At 50.0% G+C, this 13,086-nt stretch overlaps 1 protein-coding gene across 1 annotated transcript in view; it reads left to right on the top strand.

Annotated features, from left to right (window-relative positions):
* Positions 1–6,043, top strand: part of LOC121273994 (integrin alpha-X-like) — a 142,908-nt gene extending 136,865 nt beyond the window's left edge. The window contains exons 2-3 of the mRNA XM_041181128.1: positions 3,291–3,401; positions 5,823–6,043. Of these exons, the coding sequence (XP_041037062.1) occupies positions 3,291–3,401; positions 5,823–5,933 (222 nt within the window). The 3' untranslated portion in view covers positions 5,934–6,043. The remainder of the gene's footprint in view (positions 1–3,290; positions 3,402–5,822) is intronic.
* The last annotated feature ends 7,043 nt before the right edge of the window (positions 6,044–13,086 follow it).

Below are 13,086 nucleotides of genomic sequence, written 5' to 3'. Positions count from 1 at the left end.
CTCTGTGTTAATGTTAGAGAACCCACACACCCTGTAAGCAAATTGTGTTAATGTTAGAGAACCCACACACCTTGTAAACACTGTGCGTAAATGTTAGAGAACCCACTCACCCTGTAAACACTGTGTGTTATTGTAAGAGAACCCACACACCCTGTAATCACTGTGTGTTAATGTTAGAGAACCCACACACCCTGTAAGCACTGTGTGTTAAAGCTAGAGAACCCACACACACTTTAAACACTTTGTGTTATTGTTAGAGAACCCACACACTCTGTAAACACTGTGTGTAAATGTTAGAGACCCCACACAACCTGTAAACACTGTGTGTTAATGTTAGGGAACCCACACACCCTGTAAACACTGTGTGTTAATGTTAGAGACCCCACACACCCTGTAAAGACTGTGTGTTAATGTTAGAGAACCCACACACCCTGTAAACACTGTGTGTTAATGTTAGAGAACCCACACACCCTGTAAAAACTGTGTGTTAATGTTAGAGAACCCACACACCCTGTAAACACAGTGTTAATGTTAGAGAGCTCACACACCCTGTAAACACTGTGTTAATGTTAGAGAACCACACACCCTGTAAACACTGTGTTAATGTTAGAGAGCCCACACACCCTGTAAACACTGTGTTAATGTTAGAGAACCACACACCCTGTAAACACTGTGTGTTAATGTTAGAGAACCCACACACCCTGTAAACACTGTGTGTTAATGTTAGAGAACCCACACACCCTGTAAACACTGTGTGTTAATGTTAGAGAACCCACACACCCTGTAAACACTGTGTGTTAATGTTAGAGATCCCACACACCCTGTAAACACTGTGTGTTAATGTTAGAGAACCCACACACCCTGTAAACACTGTGTGTTAATGTTAGAGAACCCACACAGCCTGTAAACACTGTGTGTTAATGTTAGAGAACCCACACACCCTGTAAACACTGTGTGTTAATGTTAGAGAGCTCACACACCCTGTAAACACTGTGTGTTAATGTTAGTGAACCCACACACCCTGTAAACACTGTGTGTTAATGTTAGAGATCACACACACCCTGTAAACACTGTGTTAATGTTAGAGAACCCACACACCCTGTAAACACTGTGTGGTAATGTTACAGAACCCACACACCCAGTAAACACTGTGTGTTAATGTTTGAGATCACACACACCCTGTAAACACTGTGTGTTAATGTTAGTGAACCCACACTCCCTGTAAACACTGTGTGTTAATGTTAGAGAACCCACATTCCCTGTAAACACTGTGTGTTAATGTTAGAGAACCCATACACCCTGTAAACACTGTGTGTTAATGTTAGAGAACCCATACACCCTGTAAACACTGTGTGTTAATGTTAGAGATCACACACACCCTGTAAACACTGTGTGCTAATGTTAGAGGACCCACACAGCCTGTAAACACTGTGTGTTTATGTTGGAGAACCCACACACCCTGTAAACACTGTGTGCTAATGTTAGAGAACCCACACACCCTGTAAACACTGTGTGTTAATGTTAGAGAACCCACACAGCCTGTAACACTGTGTGTTAATGTTAGAGAACCCACACACCCTGTAAACACTGTGTGTTAATGTTAGAGAACCCACACACCCTGTAAACACTGTGTGTTAATGTTAGAGAACCCACACACCCTGTAAACACTGTGTGTTAATGTTAGAGAACCCACACACCCTGTAAACACTGTGTGTTAATGTTAGAGAACCTACACACCCGGTAAACACTGTGTGTTAATGTTAGAGAACCCACACACACTGTAAACACTGTGTGTTAATGTTAGAGAACCCACACAGCCTGTAAACACTGTGTGTTAATGTTAGAGAACCCACACACCCTGTAAACACTGTATGTTAATGTTAGAGAACCCACACACCCTGTAAACACTGTGTGTTAATGTTAGAGAACCCACACACCCTGTAAACACTGTGTGTTAATGTGAGAGAACCCACACACCCTGTAAACACTGTGTGTTAATGTTAGAGAACCCACACGCTCTGCCATCATGCAGCAGACTCTGTCGTGCACAGGATGGTGCCCATGATACTGTACAGGCAGGCAAAACACCTGATTCCCCGTTCGCAGCATGGCAGGATTCCATTTACAGCAGGCTTGATCCCCATCAAAAGACAATAATACTGGAAATACTCATCAGGTCTGTCGGTATCATTGGAGATAGAAAGTGAGTTGGTGTCTTGAAAGTATATGACTCCTCTTCAGTGCTAAATAACAGTAGAAATGTGATGACATTGGTACTGTTTAACGGGGTGGAGCAGATGAAAGTTGATAGATGGTCAGCGAAAAGTGGTGGCGAAGGAGAAATTGACAGAAATGGCCTGGACACGACAAGTAATGTTAAAGGTAATGGTGAGGCCAGAAGAAGGTACTGATAGTGGCATCAGGGTAAGAAAGCACAATGTGTTAATGGCTGATGAAGGATCAGCACTCTGTGAAAGAACAACATGGAACAGGTAGTAGATGGCCCTTTTGCGGGAGGGGTTTGAGGAGAAAAATAATTGGATTTAAAATGTATGTGAGGATGGAGGAGAGAGTTCATAGTCTGAAGTTGCTGAACTCAGTGTTCAGTCCGGAAGACTATAAAGTGCCTAGTCGGAAGATGAGGTGTTGTTCCTCCAGTTTGCGTTGGGCTTCACTGGAACAATGCAGCAAGCCAAGGACAGACATGTGGGCAAGAGAGCAGGGTGGAGTGTTAAAATGGCAAGTGACAGGGAGGTTTGGGTCATTCTTGCGGACAGACCGCAGGTGTTCTGCAAAGCAGTTGCCCAGTTTACGTTTGGTCTCTCCAATGTAGAGGAGACCACATTGGGAGCAACGAATGCAGTAGACTAAGTTGGGGGAAATGCAAGTGAAATGTTGCTTCACTTGAAAGGAGTGTTTGGGCCCTTGGACGGTGAGGAGAGAGGAAGTGAAGGGGCAGGTGTTGCACCTTCTGTAGTTGCATGGGACGATGCAGTGGGAGGGGGATGAGGATCATGTGGTTTAAGGGTTCTGGGCCTGTTTACAGTGATTCCAAGTCCTGTTACAGAGTCAGGTGCTGTTTATGGGGAGCCCGGGTCCCGTTTATGGGGGGTCTGGATCCTGTTTACAGGGAGTCCCAGCTATGGGGAATCTGTTGCAGCTTCTGCATGTGAAGGCCTCTGGATTTGACTTTGGTAAATGATATTCTGTATCTGGAGTTCTGAAGCTGCTCCTCACACAGCTTCTGCCACCCAGTGGACATGCTGAAATCTTCTTGTCTCATCCTCCAGCTCCTGACCGAGGTGGACATTCTCCAGCAGGTTAACCAGTTGCCAATGATCATTGGTGGCAGCATTGGAGGACTCGTGTTGCTGCTGATAGTAATCTTTGTCTTTTTTAAAGTAAGTCCAGAAATGCAGCCCCATTGTTTCATTGAAAGGTGATGTTTGCATGGAGGATTTGACATGGTAAACCCTGGGAGGGTGTCTCCCCCTGACTGGGGAGAGGGTAAACCCTGGGAGGGTGTCTCCCCCTGACTGGGGAGAGGGTAAACCCTGGGAGGGTGTCTCCCCCTGACTGGGGAGAGGGTAAACCCTGGGAGGGTATCTCCCCCTGACTGGGGACAGGGGTGACACTGGGAGGGAGACTAAGGGAGTGCTGCACTGTCAGAGGGACAGTACTGAGGGAGTGCTGCACTGTCAGAGGGACAGTACTGAGGGAGTGCTGCACTGTCAGAGGGACAGTACTGAGGGAGTGCTGCACTGTCAGAGGGACAGTACTGAGGGAGTGCTGCACTGTCAGAGGGTCAGTACTGAGGGAGTGCTGCACTGTCGGAGGGTCAGTACGGAGGGAGTGCTTCACTGTCAGAGGGACAGTACTGAGGGAGTGCTGCACTGTCAGGGGGTCAGTACTGAGGGTGTGCTGCACTGTCGGAGGGTCAGAACTGAGGGAGTGCTGCACTGTCGGAGGGTCAGTACTGAGGGAGTGCTGCACTGTCAGAGGGTCAGCGCTGAGGGAGAGCCACACTGTCAGCATGTCAGTACTGAGGGTGTGCTGCACTGTCAGAGGGTCAGTACTGAGGGTGTGCTGCACTGTCAGAGGGTCAGTACTGAGGGTGTGCTGCACTGTCAGAGGGTCAGTAGTGAGGGAGCACTGCACTGTCAGAGGGTCAGTACTGAGGGAGTGCTGCACTGTCAGAGGGTCAGTACTGAGGGAGTGCTGCACTGTCAGAGGGTCAGTACTAAGCGAGTGCTGCACTGTCAGAGGGTCAGTACTGAGGGAGTGCTGCACTGTCAGAGGGTCAGTACTAAGCGAGTGCTGCACTGTCAGAGGGTTGGTACTGAGGGAGTGCTGCACTGTCGGAGGGTCAGTACTGAGGTTATTTGCACTTTCCGGTGGTCTGATGTACATATATTAGCTGTTGCATTTCCAACTTTAACTGTGGCTGTTTATGAAAATATATTTCATTGGCACTGATTTTATACATCCTGAGGTGCTACAGAAATTCAACCCTGTCTTTGGTAACAGCTGCAGAGGACTCAATTTCATTTGAGGAAACTTAAATCCCCTTTCATGAAAGCATGGTAACTGTGCCGTACTCAGGCTCTGATGTTCCGATGTGCCTGGTCCCTGTATAAAGGTCCACTCTCTAGCCCGAGGGGGTGGGTCATTGGTTGGCTACGATTTTAATCAGAATCACAGAGTAATCCTTCCATTGAAACTAGGCCTCAGGCTTTCCCAAGGGCTAGGCTTATGTGGACTGACCTTTTGACTATATTTCGCTTGGAAATGGGACAGGAAATGGTTGGTTCTTGTCTGATTTTTGCTGTGGGTTCTGATCTAGTTTGGGAAGAGATGATTAAGGGACCTAAGGTCTCCCTGCATCTGTCTCAAGGGAATGAAAGACAAGGTACTTCCTTGGTCTGGCCTGCCTCAGCTGCCGCTGGTTCCCCTGCTTTGAACTCAGTGAGTGGGAAAAGGTGTCTTGGGATTGTCCCACTCCCCCCGATTCCACCGTGTACCCGGGTCAGACCCGTCCCTCCCCGCCACCTCAGGCCTGGTTAACAATGCCCTTGCCTTTCGGTGCAGAGCTCACTATTTGAAACCAGTGAATGAACAACAGCGTCGTGCCTGATGTTATCCAGCTGTTCCCATCCCCACTGAGTCCCATTGGCTCCTGGTTAAAACAACACCTCCATCTTGGGATATTTTACTATGTTGAAGGTGCTCAATAAATGCAATTTGTTGTTGTAAAGGGCACTTCACCGGAGCGGAAATCAGAGAAAACATGGCAGCAAGCCTCGCCAGGTACTCACGAGCTCCAGCAAAGCTGTGGGTTTTAAAGGAGGAAGAAGGAGCAGAGAGGTTTAGCGGGTGGTTTCCAGAGCTTCGGGCTCAGGCCGCTGAAGGCTATGGTGCAGCAATTGAAATGAGAGATGCTCAAGAGGCCAGAATTGGACGGGCCCTGAGATATGGCAGGGTGTTGGGGGTGAATTGGGTTACAGGGAACAGGAGGGCTGGGGGATTTGCAAAGAAAGATGAGGAGTGTAGAAATTGGGGCGTTGGTGGGACTAGAACCTGTGTAGCTCAGTGCGCAGATTGTGGGAGCATGGCTGGATGAGAAGGGACACGGTGCAAGTTGGGGTGTGTCTGGGCATTTTAATCTTTGTCACTCTCTAAGCTGAGGGAGTCATCCCTCCCTCTGTAACTTAGCTGCACCCTGTATCATTTCCAAACAAGTGTGGATTTGTTCACCTCTTAGCCTGCCATGCTGTGGCAGCAATGGTTCCCATGATCTCACAGCTAATTCTTGGCATTCACAGTTTGGATTTTTCAAACGGAGTCACAGTTCTGGAGAGCGAGACAGCCTGCAGGTGGCTCCCTCTGAGGGAGGAGAAGTTCCTTCCACTGCGGAAGAAATAACACAAGAATGAGCAATAACACCATAGCCTCATCCAGCAACAGTTTGGACCAACAATGCGTGTTCCTTGTTCAATGTGGAAAAGAAAAACAAAATAATGGATTGAAAATAAAGGAAAAGTTTGGAAACTAAATAATTAGTCTTGGTAAATTCAGCATATCTCTGTCAAATTCACCTGTCACTCCCCGTCTCCACGTCAGCTCCAAACACAAATACATCTGGCTCTCTGCCCAACCCCCTCCTGATACTGTATCCTTCAAACATTTCCATGTAATATGGAGATGGTAGCATAGTGCTAAAGCTCTGAAGGAGAGAACCTATCTCCACTCTGAGAGGCAAGGTTTGATCAGGGATAGTCAGCATGGCTTTGTCAGAGGGAGGTCATGCCTAACAAATTTGATTGAATTTTATGAGGAGGTGACCAGGTGTGTAGATGAGGGTAGTGCAGTTGATGTAGTTTATATGGATTTCAGCAAAGCCTTTGACAAGGTCCCACATGGGAGACTTATAAAGAAGGCAAATGCACATGGGATACAGGGTAATTTGATGAGTTAGATTCAAAATTGGCTTAGTTGTAGGAGACAGAGGGTGATGACTGATGGATGCTTCAGTGACTGGAAGACCAGTGTCCAGTGGCGTACCACAGGGATCTGTGCTGGGTCCCCTATTATTCATCATTTATATAAACCACATAGATGACTATGTGGGGGTTAGGATTAGTAAGTTTGTGGATGACACAAAGACTGGCCGGGTGGTTAACAGTGAGGTTGAGTGTCTTGGGCTACAGGAAGATATAGACGGGATGGTCAAATGGGCAGATAAGTGGCAGATGGAATTTAACCCTGAAAAGTGGGAGGTGATACACTTTGGAAGGAGTAATTTGACAAGGAAGTATTCAATGAACGGCATAACACTAGGAAGTTCTGAGGAACAAAGGGACCTTGGTGTGTGTGTCCATAGATCTCTGAAGGTGGAGGGGCATGTTAGTGGGGTGGTGAAAAAGGCATTTGGGACACTTGCATTTATCAATCGAGGCATAGATTATAAAAGTAGGGAGGTCATGTTGGAGTCGTATAGACCCGTGGTGAGGCCACAGCTGGAGTACTGTGTGCAGTTCTGGTCGCCACATTATAGGAAGGATGTGATTGCACTGGAGGGGGTGCAGAGGAGATTCACCAGGATGTTGCCTGGGATGAAACGTTTAAGTTATGAAGAGAGGTTGGATAAACTTGGGTTGTTTTTGTTGGAGCAGAGAAGACTGAGGGGCGACCTGATCGAGGTTTACAAGGTTATGAGGAGCATGGACAGAGTGGATAGGGAGCAGCTGTTCCCCGTAGTTAAAGGGTCAGTGACGAGGGGGCACAAGTTCAATGTGAGAGGCAGGAGGTTTAGGGGGGATGTGAGGATAAACCTTGGCCCATAGCCCTGTAATAGCTGAAGGGACCGATAGTGAAACAGGTAAGGGGATGTAGTGAGGACACCTGCAGTTAAGCAGGCAGAGCTCTGAAGCACCATCAAATAAACTTAAAAAAACCCCAAGAGTGACAAACAGTAAAGATATTTAAATCCACTTGAACTTTAAGAGGTTAATGGTGTGTAAACGCATTGACTTATTACCACCCTACCCCCTCAAGCCTAAAACCAGGAGCAGTCTCATTGTCAATTACTGTAAACAGGTTTCTCTCAAAAATGACCAAAGTTCCACAGTGTGACCCTCCTGCTGCTCCGACACCTCCTCCTAGACAGGACACCTGAATCCAATACATGCTGAAATAATGCCAAGGTCATAGAGTTATCCAGCACAGAAACAGGCCCTTCAGCCCAACATGTCCGTGCCAGAGCAAATGTGACGACAGATGTCATGCAGACCCGACAAGATTAAACGCTGAGATGACATACGTTCAATTATTCAATTGCTAGACAAGAGGCACTGTGAAAAGCAGCAGCGAGAAGAACAGGCAGCAGCATATGTAACAGCTGAGAAACCCGCTCACCAGGAATTCCAGTAGCTGCCGGGGCAGGAAAGTAAGTACGTTCTATCTGAGGGAGGACTGCACCTCCTGTTTCTGTGAGAATTCCTCACTTCTGTTGATCCTGAACCCACAGGGAATCTGAGTTAATATATCCCAGTGTTCCCTGATTTATAAATGGGATATGTCGCCACTGAAGCGACTATCCACCAGATCGTTTCTATTCATTATGTGCACTTGAACAAACACATGACATCAACCTTGTTCACTCCCAAACAAGCCCACTAGGACCATATCAAACACCATAGGTTCACATCCCACTCAGCCCACTCTCGGAGAGAGAGCTGGAAGCTATCCCCATACAGAGCTGGGCTGATCCAACATCGTTTTTGTCATCTTTATTGGCGAGTTGGTGTTGCTGGCTAGGCCACCCTTTATGTAGACCCCTAGTTACCCCGGGTAAGGTTTCCTTCCCTAAAGGACATTAGTGAACCAGGTGGGCTTTTACCACCATAATTTTGATTGAATTTAAATTTCACCCCCCTGGCATGGCGGGATTGACGGACACCAGAGAGTTACTCTGGATCCCTCGTCCAGCGATGGTACCACTGTGCTGCTCCCTCCCCAACAATAATCAATGGCTTCACTTAAAGTTTTCCAATGTTATAAAATGAAAGTTTTGGGAACTGCCGGTGTGTTTAAGTTATGCCTGAGTATCTATGGTATACATTACATCCAGGGCTACACACAGACCCATCCCATTCCATTGCTGCAGTTTCCCTGTCAATGATTACAGCCGAGTCCCTGACATAAGGCCAGTTATAAACCAGATTCAGGCTGGCAGACTGAGAAAAGATACCTGTGTCCGATTGACATCTTTACACTGTCATGTTGCTTGTGAAATGTGCGCCTGTATCTGCTGCTGCTCAGTGGTTGCACAGTAATTGGTGCTTAGTAACCCTTATGATGTCCCAATTTAAACACATCATAAACTCCCGGGGCCTCCATCTTTGCAGCCAATCCTTCATGGGTCTATTAACCCTGACTTGCTTCCCCATGACTCTGTCCTCAGGTACATCCCTGCACAGGGCCCCTCTTCCACCGGGTTACACACAACCTCTGCATCACCCAATCCAATCCCCAAAACCACTCGCAAAATGGGATTCAAATCCCTGCATAACGCAACCCTCTACTTTCTAACCCCTTCTCCACCGGCAGGGCCAGGAATAATTCACAACAGGGGGGAGGCCCTTCAGCCCAGCAAGTCCTCAGTGTGTTACCTGATTGGTCTGCATCTCCGAATGGTGTCCCATTGCCTGTTGACACAGCCCAAGTACAGACAGTGAGCCGAGGAACACCTTCTCATTCATCAGCCATGGGCCTCGTCCACTCAGACTGTCTCTCTTTCAGCTAAACTCACCTCCCTGATCGGGGCCTGAGACAGCACGTTTCCCAACTCCACCTCCACCCTCCTCCTCCATCTCCACCCTCCTCCTCCATCTCCACCCTCCTCCTCCATCTCCAACCTCTTCCTCAATTTCCACCCTCCTCCTCCATCTCCACCCTCCTCCTCCATCTCCAACCTCTTCCTCCATCTCCACCTCCTCCTCCATCTCCACCCTCCTCCTCCAACTCCACCCTCCTCCTCCATCTCCACCCTCCTCCTCCAACTCCACCCTCCTCCTCCATCTTCACCCTCCTCCTCCATCTCCACCCTCCTCCTCCATCTCCAACCTCTTCCTCAATCTCCACCCTCCTCCTCCATCTCCACCCTCCTCCTCCATCTCCACCCACTTCCTCCATCTCCACCCTCCTCCTCCAACTCCACCCTCCTCCTCCATCTCCACCCTCCTCCTCCATCTCCAACCTCTTCCTCAATTTCCACCCTCCTCCTCCATCTCCAACCTCTTCCTCCATCTCCACCTCCTCCTCCATCTCCACCCTCCTCCTCCATCTCCACCCTCTTCCTCCATCTCCACCCTCTTCCTCCATCTCCACCCTCTTCCTCCATCTCCACCCTCCTCCTCCATCTCCATCCTCCTCCTCCAACTCCACCCTCTTCCTCCATCTCCACCCTCTTCCTCCATCTCCACCCTCTTCCTCCATCAACAGCCTCTTCCTCGATCTCCATCCTCTTCCTCCATGTCCACATTCTTCTCCATCTCCACCCTCATCCTCCATCTCCACCCTCTTCCTCCATCTCGATCCCCTTCCTCCATCTCGACCCTCTTCCTCCATGTCCATCCTTTTCCTACATCTTCACACTCTTCCTCCATTTCCACCCTCTTCCTCCATCTCTATCCCCTTCCTCCAACTCCACCCTCTTCCTCCATCTCCACCCTCTTCCTCCATCTCCACCCTCTTCCTCCATCTCCACCCTCCTCCTCCATCTCCAACCTCTACCTCCATCTCCAACCTCTTCCTCCTTCTCCACCCTCTTCCTCCATCTCCACCCTCTTCCTCCATCTCCACCCCCTTCCTCCATCTCCATCCTCCTCCTCCATCTCAATCTCCTTCCTCCATCTCCAGCCTCGTCCTCCATCTCCACCCTCTTCCTCCATCTCCCTTCCCTTCCTCCATCTCCACCCTCCTCCTCCATCTCCACCCTCCTCCTCCATCTCCACCCTCTTCCTCCATCTCCACCCTCTTCCTCCATCTCCACATTCTTCCTCCTTCTCCACCCTCTTCCTCCATCTCTATCTGCTTCCTCGATCTCCACCCTCTTCATCTCCACCCTCTTCCTCCATCTCCACCCCCTTCCTCCATCTCCATCCTCCTCCTCCATCTCAATCTCCTTCCTCCATCTCCAGCCTCGTCCTCCATCTCCAGCCTCTTCCTCCATCTCCCTTCCCTTCCTCCATCTCCACCCTCCTCCTCCATCTCCACACTCTTCCTCCATCTCCACCCTCTTCCTCCATCTCCACCCTCTTCCTCCATCTCCATACCCTTCCTCCATCTCGACACTCTTCCTCCATCTCCACACTCTTCCTCCACCTCCATCTCCTTCCTCGATCTCCACGCTCTTCCTCCATCTCCAGCCTCGTCCTCCATCTCCACCCTCTTCCTCCATCTCCACCCTCTTCCTCCATCGCCATACCCTTCCTCCATCTCCACCCTCTTCCTCCATCTCCACCCTCTTCCTCCATCTCCATACCCTTCCTCCATCTCGACACTCTTCCTCCATCTCCACTCTCTTCTTCCATCTCCACATTCTTCCTCCATCTCGACACTCTTCCTCCATCTCCACTCTCTTCTTCCTTCTCCAGCCTCGTCCTCCATCTCCACCCTCTTCCTCCATCTCCCTTCCCTTCCTCCATCTCCACCCTCCTCCTCCATCTCCACACTCTTCCTCCATCTCCACCCTCTTCCTCCATCTCCATACCCTTCCTCCATCTCGACACTCTTCCTCCATCTCCAGTCTCTTCTTCCATCTCCACATTCTTCCTCCATCTCGACACTCTTCCTCCATCTCCACTCTCTTCTTCCTTCTCCACTCTCTTCCTCCATCTCCTCCCTCTTCCTCCATCTCCACCGTCTTCCTCCAGCTCCACAATCTTCCTCCAACACTATTCCCTTCCTCCAACTCCACCCTCTTCCTCCATCACCAGCCTCTTCCTCCATCTCCATCCTCTTCCTCCATGTCCACCTTCTTCTCGATCTCCACCTTCTTCCTCCATCTCCACTTTCTTCCTCCAATTCCTTCCTCCTCCTCCATCTGCATCGCCTTCCTCCATCTCAACACTCCTCATCCATATCCACACTCTTCCTCCATCTCCTCCCTCTTCCTCCATCTCCACCCTCTTCCTCCATCTCCACCCTCTTCCTCCATCTCCATCCTCTTCCTCCATGTCCACCTTCTAATCCATCTCCACCCTCTTCCTCCATCTCCACTTTCTTCCTCCAATTCCTTCCTCCTCCTCCATCTGCATCACCTTCCTCCATCTCAACACTCCTCCTCCATATCCACACTCTTCCTCCATCTCCTCCCTCTTCCTCCATCACCACCCTCTTCCTACATCTCCATCCCCTTCCTCCATTTCCACCCTCTTCCTCCATTTCCACCCTTTTCCTCCATCTCCACCCTTTTCCTCCATCTCCACCCTCTTCCTCCAACTCCACCCTCTTCCTCCATCACCACCCTCTTCCTACATCTCCATCCCCTTCCTCAATTTCCATCCCCTTCCTCCATTTCCACCCTCTTCCTCCATTTCCACCCTTTTCCTCCATCTCCACCCTTTTCCTCCATCTCCACCCTCTTCCTCCAACTCCACCCTCTTCCTCCATCACCACCCTCTTCCTAAATCTCCATCCCCTTCCTCAATTTCCATCCCCTTCCTCCATTTCCACCCTCTTCCTCCATCTCCAACCTCTTCCTCCATCTCCAACCTCTTCCTCCATCTCCTCCCTCTTCCTCCATCTCCTCCCTCTTCCTCTATCACCAGCCTCTTCCTCGATCTCCACCCTCTTCCTCCATCTCCAACCTCTTCCTCCATCTCCACCCTCTTCCTCCATCTCCTCCCTCTTCCTCCATCTCCTCCCTCTTCCTCCATCACCAGCCTCTGCCTCGATCTCCATCCTCTTTCTTCATGTCCAAATTCTTCAGACTCTCCACCCTCTTCCTCCATGTCCGCCCTCTTCCTCCAACACTATCCTCTTCCTCCATCACCAAACTCTTCCTCCATCTCCAGCCTTCTCCTCCATCTCCATCACTTTCCTCCATCTCTTGCCTCTTCGTGCATCTCCATCCCCTTCCTCCATATCCACGTCTAACTCCATCTCCATCCCCTTCTTCAATCTCCAGCTTCTTCCTCCACCTCCACCCTCTTCCTCCAACTCCATCCCCTTCTTCAATCTCCACCTTCTTCCTCCATCTCCACCCTCTTCCTCCATCTCCACCCACTTCCTCCATCTCCACCCTCTTCCTCCATCTCCACCCTCTTCCTCCATCTCCACCCTCTTCCTCCATCTCCATTCCCTTCTTCAATCTCCACGCTCTTCCACCACCCCAGGACTGGACAGCGTGCCCGGGACTGGACAGCTTGCCCGGGACTGGACAGCGCGCCCGGGACTGGACAGCGCGCCCGGGACTGGACAGCGTGCCCGGGACTGGACAGCACGCCTGAGACTGGACAGCGCGCCTGAGACTGGACAGCGTGCCCGGGACTGGACAGCGCACCCGGGACTGGAGAGCGTGCC

This window comes from Carcharodon carcharias (genome assembly GCF_017639515.1).
Source record: "Carcharodon carcharias isolate sCarCar2 chromosome 29 unlocalized genomic scaffold, sCarCar2.pri SUPER_29_unloc_13, whole genome shotgun sequence".
NCBI classification, from domain to species: domain Eukaryota; kingdom Metazoa; phylum Chordata; class Chondrichthyes; order Lamniformes; family Lamnidae; genus Carcharodon; species Carcharodon carcharias.
The sequence above is the reverse complement of the archived record's forward strand: the minus strand, read 5'-3'. Positions and strand labels throughout refer to the sequence as shown.